We start from the raw sequence: 23,472 nt of genomic DNA, 5'->3' as shown, positions 1-23,472 counted from the left end.
GGACGCTGGTCACCAAGTGTAATCCGACATGATTCAATTTCAGCATTAGTTTTGAAGCTGAATTACTCACGACGCAGACACGCGAATCAGCAGATACATTTAGACGACCGTCACGCCGTAAGTCTCGCTGACAACTGAAGTAAATTTCAACTTTATCACGCCAACGTAATGGTCGCGCATGCGCAGTTTGCAGGACTTTTGAAATGACTCTCGTATTACCGGCTGGACACCTGTCTGAGCTATACCGTCATCCTACCGCAGTACCCACAACAGTATCAGAGTGTACAAAGAACGGCAGAGCCAGCAGTCATAGGCGTGTGTGATTAGCACGAGAAATTTTTTCGGACAAGGATCCTCAAATATCCTTCAGGCCGGTGCAGATTTCTCCCAATCTGAAGGGAACGGCAGATATATCAACTTTTGATAGTGTAAGAAGCAGAGTATGATACCTACTTTCTTTCGCAAGGTGTAGATGTAACTGCAGAAGTAGACCGGCATCTTCGTCGTAGCACAGTCTGCGTGTATAAAAATGAGCTAATCATTGGCTTCAAAGCTATCTGAAATGGACGCAACATCCGTCATCAATACACGATGAGGCCCAAAAACCTGATGCGCAGAAGTAGTGTATTGTTTTCCCCCAGGGTAGTGTAACAATCGATTAACATAAAGTTGGATTCCATTGGAACCTTTGTGTACAGAGACTGTAATGTAATTAAAACAGGAAGTAAGTCAGCAGTTAGTTGCGATCAAATCTGTACTTTATTGCAGATCTAGATCTCAGCGACAGTATAGCTACCCGTCTCATAAGTGCGTATGAAGTGTTCCATGGAAGCTGGACAGGGTTATAAATGCACATGTTATTACAGGAACTTACCATATCCATAGCTCAAGTCAGCTTGAAGTAAGCTATGTACATTCACAAGTCCATACTATAGCTGAAATCTAGATCTGCAATAAAGTGTAGATTCGATCGCGGTTGATTTCTGACTTCTTTCTTGTTTCACTCTTAGCGGTTAGTGTTAGCTGTTGTCTTATGTGTTAATGCATTTCGCAGATGATGGAATTATCCCTAAGGAAGTTTTATCTCTTAAGAATTTTATATTAATCACCAGTTATATCTTGAAAAACTATCAGTCTTGAACATAGACATGCAACCAGACTCTGATGTATAAAAGTATGTGCTACAGGTAAAAATGTAGCAGCCTTACACTGGAGAGTCATACTTGTACCTACATTGGTACAAGTATATGATGTGGAATCCTTCGATTTATGGGTACAGCACTATGCAATTTATCTACGAAAGATATTGCTTATAAAACACTTGTGCTTCCGTAACTGGAATATTGCTCAAGTGCGTGGGTACTATAGCAGGTCGACCTGAGAACGTTGAACGTAAATTACATGTGAAATAACGTAACAAGAATGATGAGACACGAGACGTAGAATGTACACAAAGAAAGATGTTGTGTTCGGCGGAAACTGGTTTAGAAAATTCAGATATCGTGGTTTCGAAGCGGAAATTAGGAATTTCCTTCAATTTCCTATGAATCCGTCATACGGATACTCTGAAAGACAAGCACTCGTATACTAATACAGGAACGTATGTGCTGTCAGTCTCTCCTAGATCTATCTGTAAATAAAACGGGAAAGAAATGTGGTACAAAAAACGGCAAAGAATCCTCTTGATAGTGGTTCGTAACACGGAAAAGTAAATTTCGTTGTAGAGATCAGTGAACTTCTTTCCAGATATACCTTCTAGGTATTTAGATGCCCTGTGATAGGTTGTACTTCTCATCACGTGTGTTTCTTACACTTCCCTCTGCATCATAGACATGCAAAAATATTATCAGAGGCTCATTTTATTTCCTCCTGTCCTTTTTTCCAAATTGTTGTTGCTTGCCTATCCACTTATACTCTTAAGAGTGAACACAAATCACTTATTGTTACTACGTTCTTTGATGTAATCCAATGACAGTTCCATTTTTCAAAGGCCAACCGCAAGTAGCACCCTATCCCTTATAGCAGCCATTGCCATTACACCTTTAAATTCTTGCCCAGAGCATTTAAGGTGACGAGGTAGCGAGAACACGGAAAAATTTTGGATCTAGGGAATAAAGTCTGTCATAACTATATCAACTATACTCAAATGGGAGGAGTTGGTCTTTGCTACGCTTACAAACTGCACTCCAGATAACGTTCGCGATTTATGCTTCATTTCGTTTCTCTAAGAACCCTCTTTACTTTCTGTTTACAGTTTTGGAGATTTACAGTTCCATTCTAGTATCCATAAGATTAGTGATAACAATAATCGATATTACCATTTCAGTTTGCTGCTTAGAGTTAGTCCAATATGAGGTGGGAGTGGTTAAGGGAAAACGTTGATAAAACTGACTGAAAATGTCAATTTTCTATTTATTTTGTATTTGTTGGTAGAACTCATGAACCATACGTTCCCTAAGTTTAAATAATTAAATCGCGTCTCAAATTCCAGAAAAATAATTAAATGTGTGACGCGAACTTGCTGCCACTGAAACGTCCCCAAAGAAAAATTAATGAATTACTGTGCTGATAAACCCCTTACGTTATTTGGTTTTCAAACAGCTGAGCAGAACTGAACGTACTCAGACATTTCGTGCTTTACTTATTCTGATCAACACTGAACTGACACACAATATTTTTAGCGCAACACAATCTGACTTTCAAAAATCCTTACAAAAGAATGGCCCTGACTAACAATAACCCATACCTTTAATGAATCACTTACCTCAAAAAATTCTTCATTACTCGAACTACTGCAAAAGATTCTAACAACCGAAGGGACTAACTACTGACAGGCATAGTTAGCAAATGATTTTGATAAAGAACAAACAATGTATTTACCTTAATAGTGTTCAAAAGTCATTATATATATATATATATATATATATGTGTGTGTGTGTGTGTGTGTGTGTGTGTTCATGACATCCAGTCTTACAAATTTACTGTCTCTGATGGGCACACGTCCAGATCATCCGCTCTCAAAACTCCGCCATCTCCCTCCCCACATCCACCACTGCAGGCGGCTCACCTCCAACTGCGCAACGCTACGCGCTGTTAACATCCAACTGCCCAATACTACAATGGCGAATATTGCAACAATGCCGACCAGCCTCAGACTGCACACAGCACAGTCAGTGATTTTCATACAGAGCGCTACGTGGCGTTACCAACATAAAAACAGCCTACTTACACCACGCCCACTTTTTGAGGTAACCCTTCAATACCAGATCGGTGAGTAATGATTCCGTAGATTGGTTTCAAGCGAAGTTGTACGAGAAACACCTAGAAGGCCGTCATATATACTCTTTTACTTTGCAGATCATCAGCGACTCCGTTTCGTCAATTAGAATCAATAATAAACCAGCTGCTTTATTTGCGAAGAAGCAATTCTTGTTTTGCCTTGTGCTACTGACGGAGATTTAGGCATAAGTGAGTCTCTTTCATCATTCGGTAATTTCAGAACATGTACTCAACATGACAAATGCAGCCTGGGCTGGTGTAGATATCTGCAGACTCAGAAGGATAACAAATACTACTTTAACAAGAAGATGCTTTCACATTCCATCCTGGATGCTGTCAAACCCACATACAGGGTCTTGATTCACTCATATGCAGACAATGCCCTAAAACCAAATTGTCATCAGCTAAAATTGTCAGAATTGCAACTTATCATGCAATTCTTATATTTGATGATGGGAACGTAGGGAGTATGAGGATAGTAGGGATGATGGGTTTTATGACAGGAAATTTCACTCAAGACATCTTGAGTGAAATAGAGTTATAGCGCCCCTCTGCAGTAAAAAAATAGTTGAAGACCTGGTAAAGGAAAGAAGGTAGAAGAGAAGCCCTGAAGGGAACGGCGACCCTGAGTTCAAACCTGGGGCCTTCTGAGAGGTTGAACGTCAAATTGGATTTCGGGAAAATTATGATTTTTAAAGTTTATGAATATTTTTCTCAGACTCTATGAAGTCATGAATTTCGAAATTTTGTACGCTTCTTTCTATAAACCCAATAATATATGTCCCAAGAGTAATTCTTGTAATTCTGAGTGTAAGCTGAGATATGGGGTCACCAGTTTTGAAACATGCATGAATTTTGTATCTGTTGTTGTTCTTGTTGTTGTGGTCTTCAGTCCAGAGACTGGTTTGATGCAACTCTCCACGCTACTGTATCCTGTGCAAGGATCTTCATCTGCCAATACCTACTGTAACCTACATCCTTCTGAATCTGCTTGGTGTATTCATTTCTTGGTCTCCCTCTACGATTTTTACTCTCCTTGCTGCCCTGCAATAATAAATTAGTGATCCCTTGATGCCTCAAAACATTTCCTACCAAGCGATCCCTTCTTCTAGTCATGTTGTGCCACATATTTCTATTCTCCCGAATTCTATTCAGTACTTCCTCATTAGTTATGTGACCTACCCATCTAATCTTCAGCATTCTTCTGTAACACTACATTTCGAAAGTTTCTATACTCTTCTTGTGCAAACTATTCATCGTCCATGTTTCACTTCCGTACATGGCTACACTTTATGAAAATACTTTCAGAAACGACTTCCTAACACTTAAACCTATACTCGATGTTAATTGTAATTTTTAATTATAATTCTGTAAGTATAATAATTTTGTATTATACTTACAGAATTATAATTTAAAATTAATAAATTTCTCTTATGCCACATATTCAAAAATACTCAAAGAAGCTTACTATAGACAAAGAGATTACACGGTTTTTTTAAATCTCTTCAATAGTTTCTTAGAAAGAGGTACATGTGTTATATATTCAAAATAAAATTTTTGAATTGTATGAAAAAATTAAAATACGTATAACCCAGTGAACTTACGAATAAATGTGTTAATTCACGCAAAGTATGGTATAAAATTTCTTTGCCGTACCCTCAGAATTGAGGATTTGGGATATCTTTTAATCAGAGTGTGTTTCACATGACGTCCCCCCCCCCCACTCCCGCCCCCCCCCCCCCCTAAATTTTGTAGTATTCTTTTCGTCGCACGCCCTTACACTCCAACGTTCACTGGAGGACATAATAAACTCTCTTCAGCTTCACGATGTTCGCCGATGTTAATAAAATTAATTATTAGGGATGACTTTCTGGGAACTGCTGTGAAATTTAAAAACAGTGGTCCCTTTGTGGTGCGTGCTTCGTACCGCACAGTAACAGACGTGGCCGAACGAGTATCACAGAAAGCGGCGAAACGGGGACGTTTCCATCTCTGCCTCTCTATTATCTCGCCGGCAGGCAATTAATTACGGTGGCGGTTATTTGTTTAATTGCGTTCCGGCCGCGCCGTCACCGCGCGCTGACCGTGGAGAGAGATACAGGGACGCGCTGCAAAATCTCTGCTCTGTCGGCCAAGGACGGAGATCCGCCGCTCTCCCGTTCTGCGCAGGCAGTTTCCCGTGACAAGTTACTGTCGGAAAGTTACGTTGTTGTACAAGGCCAGTAATATAATTCTGTGATGTATTGTTTTGACCCCTCCTAAAAGTTAGTGCGTGTGTTTCCGCTATCCAAAACCATATTTCACTGAGAGGCAGGGAGATAATCTATTGCTATTGGGTGCAGTAATCAGAGCGCCTGATGATGGTAACGTGGTCGATTGCCGAAATATTGTGTCCTATGCACACTCATACCAGGCTGTTCACCCGAGATTTATTACGTCAGGACACTAACACATACTAGATGAAGAATTTCAGGTGTTATACAACATACTAAACGCATGTTTGTAAGGTTCTACCAACCGAAATCACAGTATTCTCACTGTCAGCTCAAGCTCATTGATTACGACTTACTTGGTAACAAGGGAAATTTGACGCTTCACAGACCCTGTTGTTCCACATTAACAGCACTTAACCTGACCGTGGCAACTTCACTACAATGTTCAGTGTTGGCGGTCACAGAGCAAAACGGATGATTGGTAACAGAGGGCTCTGGTAGACAGACGGAAACCAGACCGCCCCAGTCGCCACCCAACGATAGATAGGTTTGAATGCGGGTGTTGACTGTGTGCTTCCCATTATAATGGACTGGGCTGGCTGCTTTTTTAAATGACGCTGTTAGGTTTAGTTTCTAAATACCCGTAACTTGACTAAATTACTAATCCAATGTGAATGAAGCCTACAGCATGTCAGGAATTATTTCCGCAAATATCAAATCTCAAATGAATGAGGCGCTATGCTTGTCTCACAGTCAAATTTCTCTGCGGCGTATCTTTATTTCAAATAATGTAGAGTTTTGAGTAAATTACTAGAAAGTAAAGGTAAATTCGTACCTCAATGTGTTGGTTGTGATGAGCGAGATAGAGTGTTTCATCTACCGTACCCCCATTCGGAAGGATCTATGTTGAAATACTCTTAAACAGCTCAAGGTAAATAATCCTTCCGAAATGAGACCAGAGATTTTCTTAATCAACTTTCCGGCTGAAGAATGTGCTGTAGACTAAATAACCTTTTTGTCGGGACTTTACATCCTTCCTTCTTTCCCTCCATTCTCAATTTCTTTGGGCATGACGAAAACAAATATTAAACAGATGACAGAGAGTTAACACAATTTCAAAATACAGTTCCAGGGAAATAAATGTACAAACTGAACTTTTCAGTCTGTTACAGAATAAGAAATATCAGTACCGAGCAATGTCACATAACGCACATGTCGCGCAAGGGATGTTGCAGATCGTTACATCGGCTTGCTCCTGCGAGGCATATAGCAACCCGAAATGTGGCAGTATTACTTAAACGCTTCTTTGGACTACCTTTGGCTGCCGGCATCGAGCATTAGTTACTTTAGGGAAAACACAGGCTAAACATCCCACCCAAAAGTAACAAGGGCAGAGGAATTTAGTTGACGTAAATCAGATGATGCTAAGTGAATCATATTAGGAAATGCGATACTAAAAGTAGTGGATGAGCTTTGCTATTTTGGCAGATAAATAACTTATGATAGCCGAAGTAGAGGGGATGTAAAATGCAGGCTCAGTAGGAATAGAAGCATTTCTGACAAAGGGAAATCTGTTAACATCTATTATTATTTAAACATTAGGATGCCTTTCCTGTAGATACTGGTTTCGAATATAGCCTTGTACAGAAGATCAAACTAGAATAGTGGCTTTTTAAACGTTATGATATTGAATAATATTGAAGATTAGATGGTAGATGGAGTACCTTATGAAGAGGTACTGAACCGATTTGGGAAAAAAAGGAATGTATGGCAGAGCATGACTAAAAGATGAGATCGGTTACTAGAACGCATCCTGAGCCATCAAATAACGGTTTGGTAATGGAGGAAAACGGCTGAAAGAAAGGGGAAACTACAGCCGTAATTTTTCAAATGGCTCTGAGCACAATGGGACTCAACTGCTGAGGTCATTAGTCCCCTAGAACTTAGAACTAGTTAAACCTAACTAACCTAAGGACATCACAAACATCCATGCCCGAGGCAGGATTCGAACCTGCGACCGTAGCGGTCTTGCGGTTCCAGACTGCAGCGCCTTTAACCGCACGGCCACTTCGGCCGGCGTAATTTTTCCCGAGGGCATGCAGCTTTACTGTATGATTAAATGTTGATGCCGTCCTCTTGGGTAAAATATTCCGGAGGTAAAATAGTCCCCCATTCGGATCTCCGGGCGGAGACTACTCAAGAGGATGTCGTTATCAGGAGAAAGAAAACTGGCGTTCTACAGATCGGAGCGTGGAATGTCAGATCCCTTAATCGGGCAGGTAGGTTAGAAAATTTAAAAAAGGAAATGGATAGGTTGAAGTTAGATATAGTGGGAATTAGTGAAGTTCGGTGGCACGAGCAACAAGACTTCTGGTCAGGTGACTACAGGGTTATAAACACAAAATCAAATAGGGGTAATGCAGGAGTAGGTTTAATAATGAATAGGAAAATAGGAATGCGGGTAAGCTACTACAAACAGCACAGTGAACGCATTATTGTGGCCAAGATACATACGAAGCCTACACCTACTACAGTATTACAAATTTATGTGCCAACTAGCTCCGCAGATGACGAAGGAATGTATGATGAAATAAAAGAAATTATTCAGATTGTGAAGGGAGACGAAAATTTAATAGTCATGGGTGACTGGAATTCAAGTGTAGGAAAAGGGAAAGAAGGAAACATAGTAGGTGAATATGGATTGGGGCTAAGAAATGAAACAGGAAGCCGCCTGGTAGAATTTTGCACAGAGCACAACATAATCATAGCTAACACTTGGTTTAAGAATCATGAAAGAAGGTTGTATACATGGAAGAACCCTGTAGATACTAAAAGGTATCAGATAGATTATATAATGGTAAGACAGAGATTTAGGAACCAGGTTTTAAATTGTAAGACATTTCCAGGGGCAGATGTGGACTCTGACCACAATCTATTGGTTATGACCTGTAGATTAAAACTGAAGAAGATGGGACCTGGATAAACTGAAAGAACCAGAGGTTGTACAGAGTTTCAGTGAGAGCATAAGGGAACAATTGACAGGAATGGGGGAAAGAACTACAGAAGAGGAATGGGTAGCTTTGAGGGATGAAGTAGCGAAGGCATCAGAGGATCAAGTAGCTAAAAAGACGAGGGCTAGTAGAAATCCTTGGGTAACAGAAGAAATATTGAATTTAATTGATGACAGGAGAAAATATAAAAATGCAGTAAATGCAGTAAATGAAGCAGGCAAAAAGGAATACAAACGTCTCAAAAATGAGATCGACAGGAAGTGCAAAATGGCTAAGCAGGGATGGCTAGAGGACAAATGTAAGGATGTAGAGGCCTCTCTCACTAGGGGTAAGATAGATACTGCCTACAGGAAAATTAAAGAGACCTTTGGAGATAAGAGAACGACTTGTATGAATATCAAGAGCTCAGATGGAAACCCAGTTCTAAGCAAAGAAGGGAAAGCAGAAAGGTGGAAGGAGTATATAGAGGGTCTATGCAAGGGCGATGTACTTGAAGACAATTTTATGGAAATGGAAGAGGATGTAGATGAAGATGAAATAGATATGAGACTGCGTGAAGAGTTTGACAGAGCACTGAAAGACCTGAGTCGAAACAAGGCCCCCAGAGTAGACAACATTCCATTGGAACTACTGACGGCCTTGGGAGAGCCAGTCATGACAAAACTCTACCATCTGGTGAGCAAGATGTATGAAACAGGCGAAATACCCTCAGACTTCAAGAAGAATATAATAATTCCAATCCCAAAGAAAGCAGGTGTTGACAGATGTGAAAATTACCGAACTATCAGTTTAATAAGTCACAGCTGCAAAATACTAACACGAATTCTTTACAGACGAATGGAAAAACTAGTAGAAGCCAACCTCGGGAAGATCAGTTTGGATTCCGTAGAAACACTGGAACACGTGAGGCAATACTGACCTTACGATTATCTCAGAAGAAAGATTAAGGAAAGGCAAACCTACGTTTCTAGCATTTGTAGACTTAGGGAAAGCTTTTCACAGTGATGACTGGAATACTCTCTTTCAAATTCTAAAGGTGGCAGGGGTAAAATACAGGGACCGAAAGGCTATTTACAATTTGTACAGAAACCAGATGGCAGTTATAAGAGTCGAGGGACATGAAAGGGAAGCAGTGGTTGGGGAGGGAGTAAGACAGGGTTGTAGCCTCTCCTCGATGTTGTTCAATCTGTATATTGAGCAAGCAGTAAAGGAAACAAAAGAAAAATTCAGAGTAGGTATTAAAATTCATGGAGAAGAAATAAAAACGTTGAGGTTCGCCGATGACATTGTAATTCTGTCAGAGACAGCAAAGGACTTGGAAGAGCAGTTGAATGGAATGGACAGTGTCTTGAAAGGAGGATATAAGATGAACATCAACAAAAGCAAAACGAGGATAATGGAATGTAGTCTAATTAAGTCGGGTGATGCTGAGGGAATTAGATTAGGAAATGAGACACTTAAAGTAGTAAAGGAGTTTTACTATTTGGGGAGCAAAATAACTGACGATGGTCGAAGTAGAGAGGATGTAAAATGTAGACTGGCAATGGCAAGGAATGCGTTTCTGAAGAAGAGAAATTTGTTAACATCGAGTATAGATTTAAGTGTCAGGAAGTCATTTCTGAAAGTATTAGTATGGAGTGTAGCCATGTATGGAAGTAAAACATGGACGATAAACAGTTTGGACAAGAAGAGAATAGAAGCTTTCGAAATGTGGTGCTACAGAAGAATGCTGAAGATTAGATGGGTAGATCACATAACTAATGAGGAAGTATTGAATAGGATTGGGGAGAAGAGAAGTTTGTGGCACAACTTGACCAGAAGAAGGGATCGGTTGGTAGGACATGTTCTGAGGCATCAAGGGATCACCAATTTAGTATTGGAGGGCAGCGTGTAGGGTAAAAATCGTAGAGGGAGACCAAGAGATGAATACACTAAGCAGATTCAGAAAGATGTGGGTTGCAGTAGGTACTGGGAGATGAAAAAGCTTGCACAGGATAGAGTAGCATGGAGAGCTGCATCAAACCAGTCTCAGGACTGAAGACCACAACAAACAATGAAGGAAAGTGGGGGAAGGGAAGAGGGGGGGGGGGAGCGTGGAAAGTAGCAAATGGAGATTCAGGCTCCCTCGTACAGGGTCGCAGCAACAGCAACAACAAAAACTTTAAGCTGGTTGTACGGCAAGTAAACCACCTAATGTGAGCATCAGACGACTGCAGGGGAAACACTAGAGGCGTAAAACACACAAAGACTCTGACAACAAGGAAGCCGGCCACGAATTTCAAGAAGTGAAACTGCCCTTAAAGATCACAGCAGCAGCCGACTTCCAAGTGCTCGCACCAACCTTACAACTACAGTGAAATGGACTCTCTCTGCCTTTCTGTCTCTCTCTATCGCTCTCTCTCCATCACATTATCTACATTATTCAATCGCGTCGCTCGTCCTCAGAAGATCCTTGACGACATGAATCACGGAAAAACTGTGTAATACATATTAACAAAAGAATTGAAATCATGTTGTTCCATCTGCTTGTTTTAATCAAAATGGAAAGAATCCTGAATGTCGTGAAATCCCAAGAACGTGAAAATAGTAAAACATTTTTAAATTTGTTTTATTTTAATCAGTACGAAACTATTACAAACACGTAAATGTACATAGGTTGACTCTTACACAGAATATTACAGCAACCAGCAACTATGTAAAATGCTATTTATTTATTAAAACGGTGCCGTTACCGGTTTCGAAGAGTTTGTTCATCTTCAGACAGCTAGTTCACTTTTTACATTACATTTCGTGTTTTGTTTCCCCACCTGACGAAACTGGTGATGCCCTACAACCAAAACAAAATGTGAGAGAACGTATTTTTAATTGTAATTGTACCTCACGTCGATTTTTAGCGACGTAAAGCAATTATTATTATTTAATGGAACATATTTCGGTTACTTACAATGAAGAATCCGTGCCATTACTATCCAGTGCAGCTTGCTTGTCATCTTGCAACATTGGAAACTGTATAATGCGCTTTTTTGCGCATATATATATATATATATATATATATATATATATATATATATATAATGCACCACTCACACACTTCACGTATGTATGGATACCATTTTGTTCACATAACGTAAACTCGTCGTGGGGCACAACTGCAATTAAAAAGACGTTGTCTGACATCTTGTTTTGGTTGTAGGGCATCACCACCCCCAGGAATCTTTGTCTGGTGGGGGAACAAAACACGAAATGTAATGTAAAACGTGAACTACCAGTCTGAAGATGAACCTATCGGTTCGAAACCTATAACGGTGCTGTTTAAATAAATAAATAGCATTGTAGAAAGTGGCTGGCTGATTTAGTCTTCTGTGTAACAGTCAACCTGTATTTTGTACACAGCCACGAGCTCAGTATGTCACTTTTTGCAAAATAGCAGATGTAAATGTATAATGCTAAGGTGCATCAGGTAATCGCAAAGCTACTGTAGCAAAGTTTCGTAAAACGAATAAAGTCCACAATGCTTGCCCACACAGATCGAATTACTATTCTGGAGCCGGCCGGTGTGGCCGTGCGGTTCTAGGCGCTACAGTCTGGAACCGCGTGACCGCTACGGTCGCAGGTTCGAATCCTGCCTCGGGCATGGATGTGTGTGATGTCCTTAGGTTAGTTGGGTTTAAGTAGTTCTAAGTTCTAGGGGCTGATGACCACAGATGTTAAGTCCCATAGTGCTCAGAGCCATTTGAACCATTTGAACTAGTCTGGAGATGTGCGGAAGTTCGATGTTGCACAACATTCACATAAAGTGACAATGTTAATCGTTCATATAGCCATGACAAGTTGAAATTCTGTGCCTGAGCATGAAACTTGCTTGGATGGTGCAAATAGTTGTGGACCATGTTTGAAAGGTATAGATCCATATTCGAATACATGTTTGAGTCACTGTTTTAAATCGTCACATATAACCAATCTGTTAACCAGTTGGTTCTCCAGTGTAGAGGGAGAAGGAGTTGCCTATCACTATATCCCTTAGGCTCATCTAAAGAGATAATTTGGTAGTAACTAAGCTCGTAGTGGTTGCGCTAAAAATATTGAAACAGTGTATTCCTGAATAACGAACGTATTTCAGGACCAAAAATGTGACTTAAAATCTGCATATTGGCAGTTCTTGTACCTGATATTGTTACCTTGGTTTTAAAAAGAGATGTATTATTACAAGACATGGATATACAAAGAAGAAACGCTTGGTATTGCTTGAGCTAGATTTTCTTTACTTCACACTACAAATACATCGTAAATTACATATATGAGTTTCCGATTTTTTCAATGAATTTCATTTAGTGAACCAGCCTTGTATGACTATCACTAAGGTCGATCCCACAAATGTACTGTATCAATAGACTGTTTCATAAGCTCTATTACATGATAACAGAGTCTGCAGTTGGAACTCACTAACAAACATTTTAATGCAAGAAACTACTCCCAGAAGTTCTGTGTTTCCATGTTAATGTTAAACAAAAGCATCATTTCACCTTGAGAACTGATACTGGGTATGTACTAGTCGATCACAATATTATTTTCCCTGAGGTGAAGGCACTTTGTTCGGCTTATCGCGAGTTTACATCGTGACATCTCTCAAGGACACGCTGAAACTCTTGATAGCATATGCACCACTGTCTCTAAATCATTCACAATGCGCTGTGTTTCTCTTTGTGACCACTGTGCTTGTCCACTGTAACATCACCGCTTGTTTCCGATAAAGGTTAAGGGAGGCAAAGTGCAGTAATATCGTGGTTGGTTAGTGTGTGTAGTGCAGTGCCTCCATGTGCTTATTTTCTGTGCAGCGTGTTGGTAACGTGCAGCTGTTGACCTCGGTGATGGTTGTGCTGGCTACAGTGCATGCTGTCACTGCCGGCGTTGGCGATCAAGCTCTGCTGGGTAACCAGGCGTACGGCGGTAGCGGCGACTACGGAGGAGACGCTTTCAAGCCCATCCACCAGCAGGTGGCCGTATTACACAACCTAGGAGCCGGGCCCAAGGTAAACAGCGCGCACAGCCTCCATTCAGTTCACGGTTTTCTCACTGTAAGTAATGTTAGAGTAAAGGTAATTGAGGGAGACGACAAGTACGTACTTTTCATGCGATATCTTCGACTAGGGTGACAATACTTAGATTGTTAAATCCAGCTAAACAAAAGTTCAAAATTGTTCCTGTTTATCTAACCATGTTCCATCTCCAAATTTTTCATTCGTTTGCTGACTTCACTGTAATTATGCTAGAGACAGGAAAGGACTTTGCAGAGCAGTTGTTCGGACTGGACAGTGTCCTGAAAGTAGAATATAAGATAAACATTAACAAAAGCTAAACAAGAGTAACGAAACGTAGTCGAATAAAATCAGGCAATGCTGAGCGAATTAGATCAGGAAATGAGACACTAAAAGTGCTAGATGACTTTTGCTTTTTGGGCAGTAAAAGAACTGATGATGTCCAAAGTAGAGAGGATATAAAATGTTGACTTGCAAACATCGAATATAAACCGAAGGGTTAGGAAGTCTTTTAGGAATGCTTTTGTGTGGAGTATAGCCTTGTACGGGAATGAAACGTGGACAGTAAGTAGTTCAGATGAGAAGAGAACTGCCGCGTGGTGTAGCCGCGCGCTCCGAGGCGTCTTGTAACGGTCAGCGCGGATCTCCCCGACGGAGGTTCGAGTCCTCTCTCGAGCATGGGTGTGTGCGTAGTCCTTAGCGTAAGTTAATTTAAGTTAGATTAAGTAGTGTGTAAGCTTAGGGACCGATGACCTCAGCAGTTTGGTCCCATAAGACCTTACCACAAATTTCAAAATTTGTGAAGAGAATCGAAAATTGAGAAATGTGGTGCTGCAGAAGAATATTCAAGATTAGATGGGCAGAGGTACTGAGTGTTAAATGGGAGAAAATAAATTTGTAGCATAACGTGACAAAAAAAGGGATCTTGTGATAGGACACATTCTGAGATACCAGTGAATCGTCAGTTTATTATTGGAGAGATGTGTGGGGAGTAAAATTTTCACAGGGACACCGTGAGACGAATGCAGTAAGCAGGTTGCAATGGATATCGCTTGCAGTAGTTATTTGCAAATATAGAAGTTAGCACAGGGTGGAATAGCGTGGTGAGCCGCATCAAATAAGTCTTCGAAATGAAGATCGCAACAACAACAATAACAAGCTAAGCGTATTACACCATGTCTCTGGCGTGAGTGGGAAAACTGCCTGTTGACGTCTCGAGTTCTTCGGCCGACGTTTAATGATTTTTCTGACAATTCTCCAGCATGAGTGGCTGACATTGCCAAATCTTCACCCACCTTTTCTGGTGGTTCAGGGTCAAGCTTTGACAATGTCAGCCACTCGTGCTGGCGAAAGGTCAGAAAATCATCAAACAAACTCGGCCGAAGAACCCGAGACAGAAGCCAACAGGCAGTTTATCAACAAGTCGCCATGAAAGTCTTAGTTTTGTGCCGTGATTGGGGTTTTACTACTTGGTGTCTAAGAAGGCTGAGAGGGGGGGAGGGGTGTCAGCATCTCGCTGTACTGTTACAGTTGTCCGCAAGGGCTTGCAAAACTGAGACCTAAATCCTCTAACTCTAAACTTAACCCAAGTCACCGTTTGTGGAATCAAATTCGTATCGCGTTCTTCTACCACACATCATTCATCTGCTACTGGGATCATTACAAAAACTGCACCTGAGGATAAATATTTTAGATATTACATAAATAACACGAGACGTGATATCACTTCAGGGCGGACCCTCACACTACAGAGTTGTCTACAAGATGTCTTATTGGTGTTCAGGGTTTCGCAAAGAATGAAACTTCTGTTTTTTGCTGCAAATTGCCCAAGTTATGATGCAATCGGTTACTGGGTTAGATTTTAATCGTTATCGACTATTACTAAGTAACAATAAAAATAAGACTTTGGCATCTGAGCTACACTCACTACGTTGACCCCTATGTGTGCCGCGTCGGTACTTACCATGGATGCTAGGGTTGCTCCATAATGGCTCTATTTGTGCAGATGCCTGTTACTAGAATGTTAACTGAGTTTCAGTATTTCATTTGAAGTTGCTTGTCTGTACGTATCCCTTGAACAGCTAAAAAATCATAGACAGTTGATTCCACGGAAGAGGGTTGTAATATTTTCTGACATTTGTTCTGGAAAATAGATATTTATTCTCGTACTTACTAACGAAGTAACTCCAATCTATCATGTATGCATATATCTTCTCCAGCGTGTTGTAGCAAAAATACAGTGAGTCACCAATTCAATGTGAGTCATCAAACTGAACAATGTTTCTTTCATTCATAAAGTTAATGGTTACAGCTGTATAATACTTCATTAAGTTTTCATTGTGATTTCTGCCATATAGAACGTAGCTACAAAGGTCACATTAAATAATGTAGTAGTATCCATATATATTATAAAAATGGATGTATGTATGTGAGATTATGCGTACGTTCCTCATCTGCTCCAAAGCGACTTGACCGATTTCAACCAAACTTCGTATACATTGTCAGGCAACATTCGCTGTGAGGGTAAGAACTGTCTGCGTATCATAGTACATTAGATACATAGTCCTAAACGCTGAGATGCGTGAAAACCACCGCATGATGTATGACGTTAAAATTTATTATTGCTTTGCTACAAACACTTTTCATGGTAACTGCTGGAAATGTAGCTAAAAATATTGTTTATATCAAGTTCTGAGTTAAAAATAATCATTAGAGAGAATTTATGTTTTACGAAATATGTTTCCTAATTTGATTAATGTACTTATACTTTGTACATATGCATATTTCTTTATACGAATGTTTCATAATTTCGAAGGTGTTTTCATACATAGATGAAAGAACATTTTTTCCATATCACAATACAAATGCAATTCATTTCTTTGTTTTCGTTTCTAATAGAAAATGGGTAAAATGAATACCCGGGAAATACGGTGTTTGTCAGATACTTTCTCTATTTAAGAAGAACCTGATTTCATCAGAATAAATTATTCAGTATATTAATGGTGTTTAACGAAGTATTCAGCATGAGAACATTACTGTATACTAAACCACAATTTGTATGATGATCTTTACACTTTTACAATGTATTATTTATCACTCATTAATAGATGTTTAAAGCTTTCCCGGCGTACTGATTGTTCCATAAAAACACGGGAGAACTGCCGGATATCAGTAACTTCCTGCCACGATATTTCGGCGCAGAGTATTCTGGCCATCTTCAGGTGAATGCCACTGTAGTAGTACTGGCGAGTACGCGCTGAGCTCCGATATTTAAAGCCTTCTGAGTTGACACTGCGCATGCGCTGCTCAGCGTGCGCGTTCATAACGGCTCCGTGCGCTGCGCCTCGCGCCCTCCACTGTGAAAGCCTGGCGTATCGGTGTCAGGTCGATTTCCATCTTTACGCAGATAACTACGTCGACTACGAAGTTTCTCTATAACAGGATTCCAAGCAGAGTTCAGCTGATAACCGCTATCTCGATTGATGAGAGTCTCGTTGTCAGACAATCTTATTTCCACAGATTTATTGATAATCGAGCTCCAAAAGTTTGATGTATGGGCCAAAATTTTTGCGTCGTTGTAATTCATGGAATGGTCTGTGGAAATACAATGTTCGGCGATTGCGGACTTGGTGGGTTGGAGAAGGCGAGTATGCCGTTGGTGTTCCACAATGTGTTCCTGCACAGTTCATGTTGTTTGCCCTATATATGATTTGCCGCATTCACACAGAATTTTGTAGACACCTGGTTTACGCAGGCCCAGGTCGTCTTTAACGGATCCCACCAGTGATGAAATTTTGGAAGGAGGGCGAAAGATGTCTCTCACTTGATACTTTCTCAATATTCTGCCTATCTGCATGCGCAATGTCACCTCAGAAGGCTTTAAATAGCGGAGCTCAGCGCGTACTCGCCAGTATTACTACAGTGGCACTCACCTGAAGATGGCCAGAATACTCTGCGCCGAAATATCGTGGCAGGAAGTTACTGATATCCGGCAGTTCTCCCGTGTTTTTATGGAACACTCATGAATAGTCTTAGCACGCCTAATGACAGTTCTGCATGAACTGTAGCACTAGATGATATGCCCTAACGTACTGGGTGCTACAAGTACGACGCAAACACTTGATCCGGTGTTGCATGGGAAGCCATATCCTCTGCAGGCGTGTCGGTTAGAATAAACTTAAATAGTTAATATCGGCAATAGGTGAAAAGTCTGGAGAAAATTCATGAGGCCATTTAGCAATTGGTGTGTCCATAGTGACTGCTCATAGAGTTACGCATAAACTCAATCTGATTAATTCAAATACTGTTGCTCGACATCAGTACTGCAACTGGCTACTGCAGTCTGAGGGCGACAGAGAGACTGATTCTCTTTTTTTCTGATTAGTTACATTTATCAGGGTGCGTCAACCCGCAGAGAAATCCGTGTTGTAGCTCTGAAACTCCTAGTCACTTGCATTAAAAGTCTCTGCGTGGTTTGAAAACAGGAGTTGGACTGCGACTGGACGTGTATTTCAATCAAACCTGAACAGCCCGCATCTCGTGGTCGTGCGGTAGCGTTCTCGCTTCCCACGCCCGGGTTCCCGGGTTCGATTCCCGGCGGGGTCAGGGATTTTCTCTGTCTTGTGATGGCTGGGTGTTGTGTGATGTCCTTAGGTTAGTTAGGTTTAAGTAGTTCTAAGTTCTAGGGGACTGATGACCATAGATTTTAAGTCCCATAGTGCTCAGAGCCATTTGAAACCTGAACATGAACAACAAACTGTAAACTTTTTTTCGGTTATTTTACGCATTAGATTACAAAAATACACGATGCCAATGCATCTGAGACATTATTGCTGAGAGTCTTAACGATAAAATAGTTATTCACTCGCTTAAGGAATTTCGAGGGCCCCTGAGCACGGTCGACTAATACCGACACATCACCTGCCACAGTCTGCTCAACAAGATGATGCGTCAGACAGTCTGCCTGTGACAAAATTGTTTACCACGTAATGATGGAGGCAGCGCTTGCGTCATGTGTGGAACGCTATGTATTATATTGCTGGCAAATAATTTACCCATAAAGATTTCCGAAAACAATAGAGCGTGATCTTAACTTTCTTTCTTAACAAAGTATTCATATGCAGTTCAAAAATAGAACACCTCTAAAAACACTACGCTGGAAAGCCATATTTTCTTTGAGTACCGGGAGACGGCTGTAAAGTCGATGTTTGAAACGTAGTACAAACTAGAACAAGAGAGGCGCGTGGCCACTCTACATGCTCTTCACTCTACTGCAGTTCGTGAGAACTTCGCATAGCTCGGCGGAAGTTGCCGAAGACGGCGGATACTACCTTTGCTTAATAATTGTGTGACTCAATGCCCGGGGGCATATCTTCCAATTGGACGCCGCAGCCAGTTGGGTGTCCCTAATTTCACACTGGTTATCGAACGGGGGAAAGGGGACCTATAGTTCAACGTCGAATCCGAAACGTGGGTGGTTGCTGGGGACTGCTCACATCGTTGTGACGTGAAGCCCATATTAAAAGTAGACTGAAAGTTTCCGTGATCCCGTGACGTTTCGGTTTCCGGACACGCATTTTACCACCAGCCCACCAGGCCCGACACTTCGTGTAAAGACGCAGCTCTTTCTCGGGCTCTATAGTCATGCCGATTTCACATGACTGTACCAGCTTGCGCATTGGTTGGTGCTTCCTTGTAAAACAACTGTAGCTGTGTTGTATTGTAGATAGCTGTCACGTTTGCCTTTCCTGGTATCTCGAACTCTGACAGTGCTCCTTCGCAACAATGAGTGAATGAACTGTAGGCGAAGTGAAAACCCCAGTGTGGATAGCGAATGTTGGACAACGAGTGACAGTCGTGTGGCTCCGCCATGCGGGTGCTGTACTCTGGTAGAAAACGCGTACTTAACGTCAACAGGCTGGTTCGATCTCTCCTGTTATTTGATATCTAGTAGAGCACCATACGTGGCTAATATTGTACATACGTCAGAATTGCTTGAGCTGAGATGCATTGTGAGCATGTAGTATGCTGATTGGTTCTTCTGTAGATTGTTGCATATTGTATATTAAATGACTCTGCACGTCATCCGACAAAGGAACACATGTTCATCTTCCTGGCTAGTAGGAGAGTGATGAACAGATTCACACATAGGTTGCCTTAACCTCAACGAGCAGCCATTACGCTCATGAAAGTCATTACAAATTATGGTCAATTCCACTCACAAGCTACTACATAAGACGATTGTGGACCTTGTACTTGAAGCTGAGCTGCACGTTAGGGTAGTGGCAACCAGATTTTCCTCCCAAACAGCACTGTGCAGACTTGCATTCGATAGTGTACCAAAAGACGCTACTGGCGGGATGAAATGCGCAGAGCTGTGTTTGGTGACGACAGCAGAATGCTGGCACCAGTGATGGTGCTCGGCAGGGAATACTGAGCCTGCTGATACCACGAGTCTGCTTTCACTATTGAAATCACCAAATTGTTGAACATAGACCACCCAGGAAAAATGGCTATGAGCACTATGGGACTGTGGTCATCAGTCCCCTAGAACTTATAACTACTTAAACTTAACTAACCCAAGGACATCACACACATCCATGCCCGAGGCAGGATTCGAACCTGCGATCGTAGCAGTCGCGCGGTTCCGGACTAAGCGCCTAGAACCGCTCGGCCACCGACCCCCTGGAAAAAACCAAAGTGTGGGAATACGGTCAGTATCAATAATTACCCTCATGAAATCACATTCGATGGAAACGTTCAGGTGGATTAATAGTGTAAGATGGACCTTTTTCTTTCATGGGCAAATGCATTAGAAACTTCTCAGCTTACCCTCTATGCCTGGTGGAGTTTCGTTCTGGAACATTCGATGCGTCCGCTATGTAATATGGACGCTGTGATGTTTCACTCTAACCTATTCCTCAGGCTAGCTTCATAGTAGGCTACAATAAAATATGGTATACAGATTGATTGGCTTGGACAATTCTAGATCTTGTTGTCGCTTACCAACCAAATCTAGACCTTGGGCTACGCTACATGCCTTATTGCACAAAATAATATAAAACAAATTAAATATTATGCCCCGTAGCACATTAAAACAGATCAAATAAGTGTGAGCGCGCGTCGTGAGTCGGACTTCGATACCATGTCAGGTAGAACACGTGCTCGCAAGAGCCAAAGCCCGTGTTCGAGTCCTCAGAATGGTTCAAATGGCTCTGAGCACTATGGGACTTAACGTCTGAGGTCATCGGTCCCCTAGAACTTAGAACTACTTAAACCTAACTAACCTAAGGACATCACACACATCCATGCCCGAGGCAGGATTCAAACCTGCGACCATAGCGGTCGCGCGGTTCCCGGCTGTAGTGCCTAGAACCGCTTGGTCACCCCGGCCGGCTCGACTCCTCGTGCTGCAGGATGTAAGTTGATATTGTAAATAAAAAAATTGCTGTGCTTCCTTCAGTTTCTGTTTGTACACATACAACGTTCCGAGTGACAACATCATTAGTGCACCGCTCAGAATCGACGTCGGCAAAGGGCAGGTTAAATCCACCTACATTACAGAGCGATGTCACTTACAGGGTTATTACAAATGATTGAAGCGATTTCACAGCTCTACAATTACTTTATTATTTGAGATATTTTCACAATGCTTTGCACACACATACAAAAACTCAAAAAGTTTTTTTTAGGCATTCACAAATGTTCGATATGTGCCCCTTTAGTGATTCGGCAGACATCAAGCCGATAATCAAGTTCCTCCCACACTCGGCGCACCATGTCCCCATCAATGAGTTCGAAAGCATCGTTGATGCGAGCTCGCAGTTCTGGCACGTTTCTTGGTAGAGGAGGTTTAAACACTGAATCTTTCACATAAGCCCACAGAAAAAAATCGCATGGGGCTAAGTCGGGAGAGTGTGGAAGCCATGACATGAATTGCTGATCATGATCTCCACCACGACCGATCCATCGGTTTTCCAATCTCCTGTTTAAGAAATGCCAAACATCATGATGGAAGTGCAGTGGAGCACCATCATGTAGAAAGATGAAGTCGGCGCTGTCGGTCTCCCGTTGTGGCATGAGCCAATTTTCCAGCATGTCCAGATACACGTGTCCTGTAACGTTTTTTTCGCAGAAGAAAAAGGGGCCGTAAACTTTAAACCGTGAGATTGCACAAAACACGTTAACTTTTGGTGAATTGCGAATTTGCTGCACGAATGCGTGAGGATTCTCTGCCGCCCAGATTCGCACATTGTGTCTGTTCACTTCATCATTAAGAAAAAATGTTGCTTCATCACTGAAAACAAGTTTCGCACTGAACGCATCCTCTTCCATGAGCTGTTGCAACCGCGCCGAAAATTCAAAGCGTTTAACTTTGTCATCGGGTGTCAGGGCTTGTAGCAATTGTAAACGGTAAGGCTTCTGCTTTAGCCTTTTCCGTAAGATTTTCCAAACCGTCGGTTGTGGTACGTTTGGCTCCCTGCTTGCTTTATTCGTCGACTTCCGCGGGCTACGCGTGAAACTTTACCGCACGCGTTCGACCGTTTCTTCGCTCACTGCAGGCCGACCCGTTGATTTCCCCTTACAGAGGCATCCAGAAGCTTTAAACTGCGCATACCATCGCCGAATGGAGTTAGCAGTTGGTGGATCTTTGTTGAACTTCGTCCTGAAGTGTCGTTGCACTGTTATGACTGACTGATTTGAGTGCATTTCAAGCACGACATACGCTTTCTCGGCTCCTGTCGCCATTTTGTCTCACTGCGCTCTCGAGCGCTCTGGCGGCAGAAACGTGAAGTGCGGCTTCAGCCGAACAAAACTTTATGAGTTTTTCTACGTATCTGTAGTGTGTCGTGACCATATGTCAATGAATGGAGCTACAGTGAATTTATGAAATCGCTTCAATCATTTGTAATAGCCCTGTAGGTGAGCTCCAAGTAATAGATAATGCTAGTCAGCGACATACAGAAAGGTCTCTGGCTTAAGTTTTCTCTAGTGTAACAATGCAATGGGTTCCATAGATCCATCATGCAGGTGTGCAATGTGCCTTGAGGTGTTAGGGGTGTGAGTGGCAGCTGGACTGTACCGGCACGCAGCTTGTGGGGTGCTGTGTGGCTCATCGAGACGTTCGCTGCAGCTTTGCTTCTGTTTGCAGGTGCAAGTGGTGCGCGTACCGGTGCCGCAAGAGGTTCCGGTTCCGGTGGCGGAGGTGGTGGGCGTCCCCGTTCCTCACCCGTACCCGGTCTACGTTCAAGACGTCCAGCGGGTCGAAGTTCCCGTCACGAGAACAATACACGTCCCAGTTGAAAAGCCGTACGCAGTTGAAGTAGAGAAGAAGGTGCCTTACCCTATAGAGAAGCCGTACCACGTTGAGGTAGAGAAGCCCATTGAGGTGCCGGTGCCGAAACCCTACGCAGTCAAGGTGCCCGTGTACAAACATGTGTACCACATCATCAGGCAGAAGAAGACTGACGACTGGTGGTAGAAGAGTGTTCGTATCGCTGTCAACAGTTAATGTTACTCAGTATTTATTTCTGAAGGATTTTATCCGTGATTTGAGTAGTACTGGTTTTGTTAATGACACTTGTTTTTTTATGTAATTATGTTATTATTTTGTTGCTTGGTTGTTATTTAGTGCAGATTCATCCTAGTTACTGTCATTTGTGTTCTAATATGTTATATAATTCGTTAAATAAAATGATTTACAAGACAGACTCTCACGCTTGAATCATCCTGCAATGACTGTAAGTGCAGAAATTTACTTATGTTTTGCAGTTAGTTTCGTCCTGAAGGTTTTGCTGACAATACATTTGCGTGCTGGTAGTACACAGTCACCGACATTTTTATGATTTGCACTGAAACAAGCACGATACACTAAGCTGGCTCACTAACTACGTTGGAATTTATCTCTGGTACTCTAGCGAAAGCTCCCTTATC

At 41.8% G+C, this 23,472-nt stretch overlaps 1 protein-coding gene across 1 annotated transcript in view; it reads left to right on the top strand.

Moving 5' to 3' along the window:
* LOC126234639 (uncharacterized) overlaps positions 1–23,186 on the top strand; it is a 30,528-nt gene extending 7,342 nt beyond the window's left edge. The window contains exons 2-3 of the mRNA XM_049943369.1: positions 13,339–13,533; positions 22,691–23,186. Coding sequence (XP_049799326.1) covers positions 13,339–13,533; positions 22,691–23,020 — 525 coding nt within the window. The 3' untranslated portion in view covers positions 23,021–23,186. The remainder of the gene's footprint in view (positions 1–13,338; positions 13,534–22,690) is intronic.
* Positions 23,187–23,472: the final 286 nt, after the last annotated feature.

Source organism: Schistocerca nitens, chromosome 2 (assembly GCF_023898315.1).
Source record: "Schistocerca nitens isolate TAMUIC-IGC-003100 chromosome 2, iqSchNite1.1, whole genome shotgun sequence".
NCBI classification, from domain to species: Eukaryota; Metazoa; Arthropoda; class Insecta; order Orthoptera; family Acrididae; genus Schistocerca; species Schistocerca nitens.
Note: the sequence above shows the minus strand (reverse complement) of the source record. Positions and strands in the feature narration are given on the sequence as shown.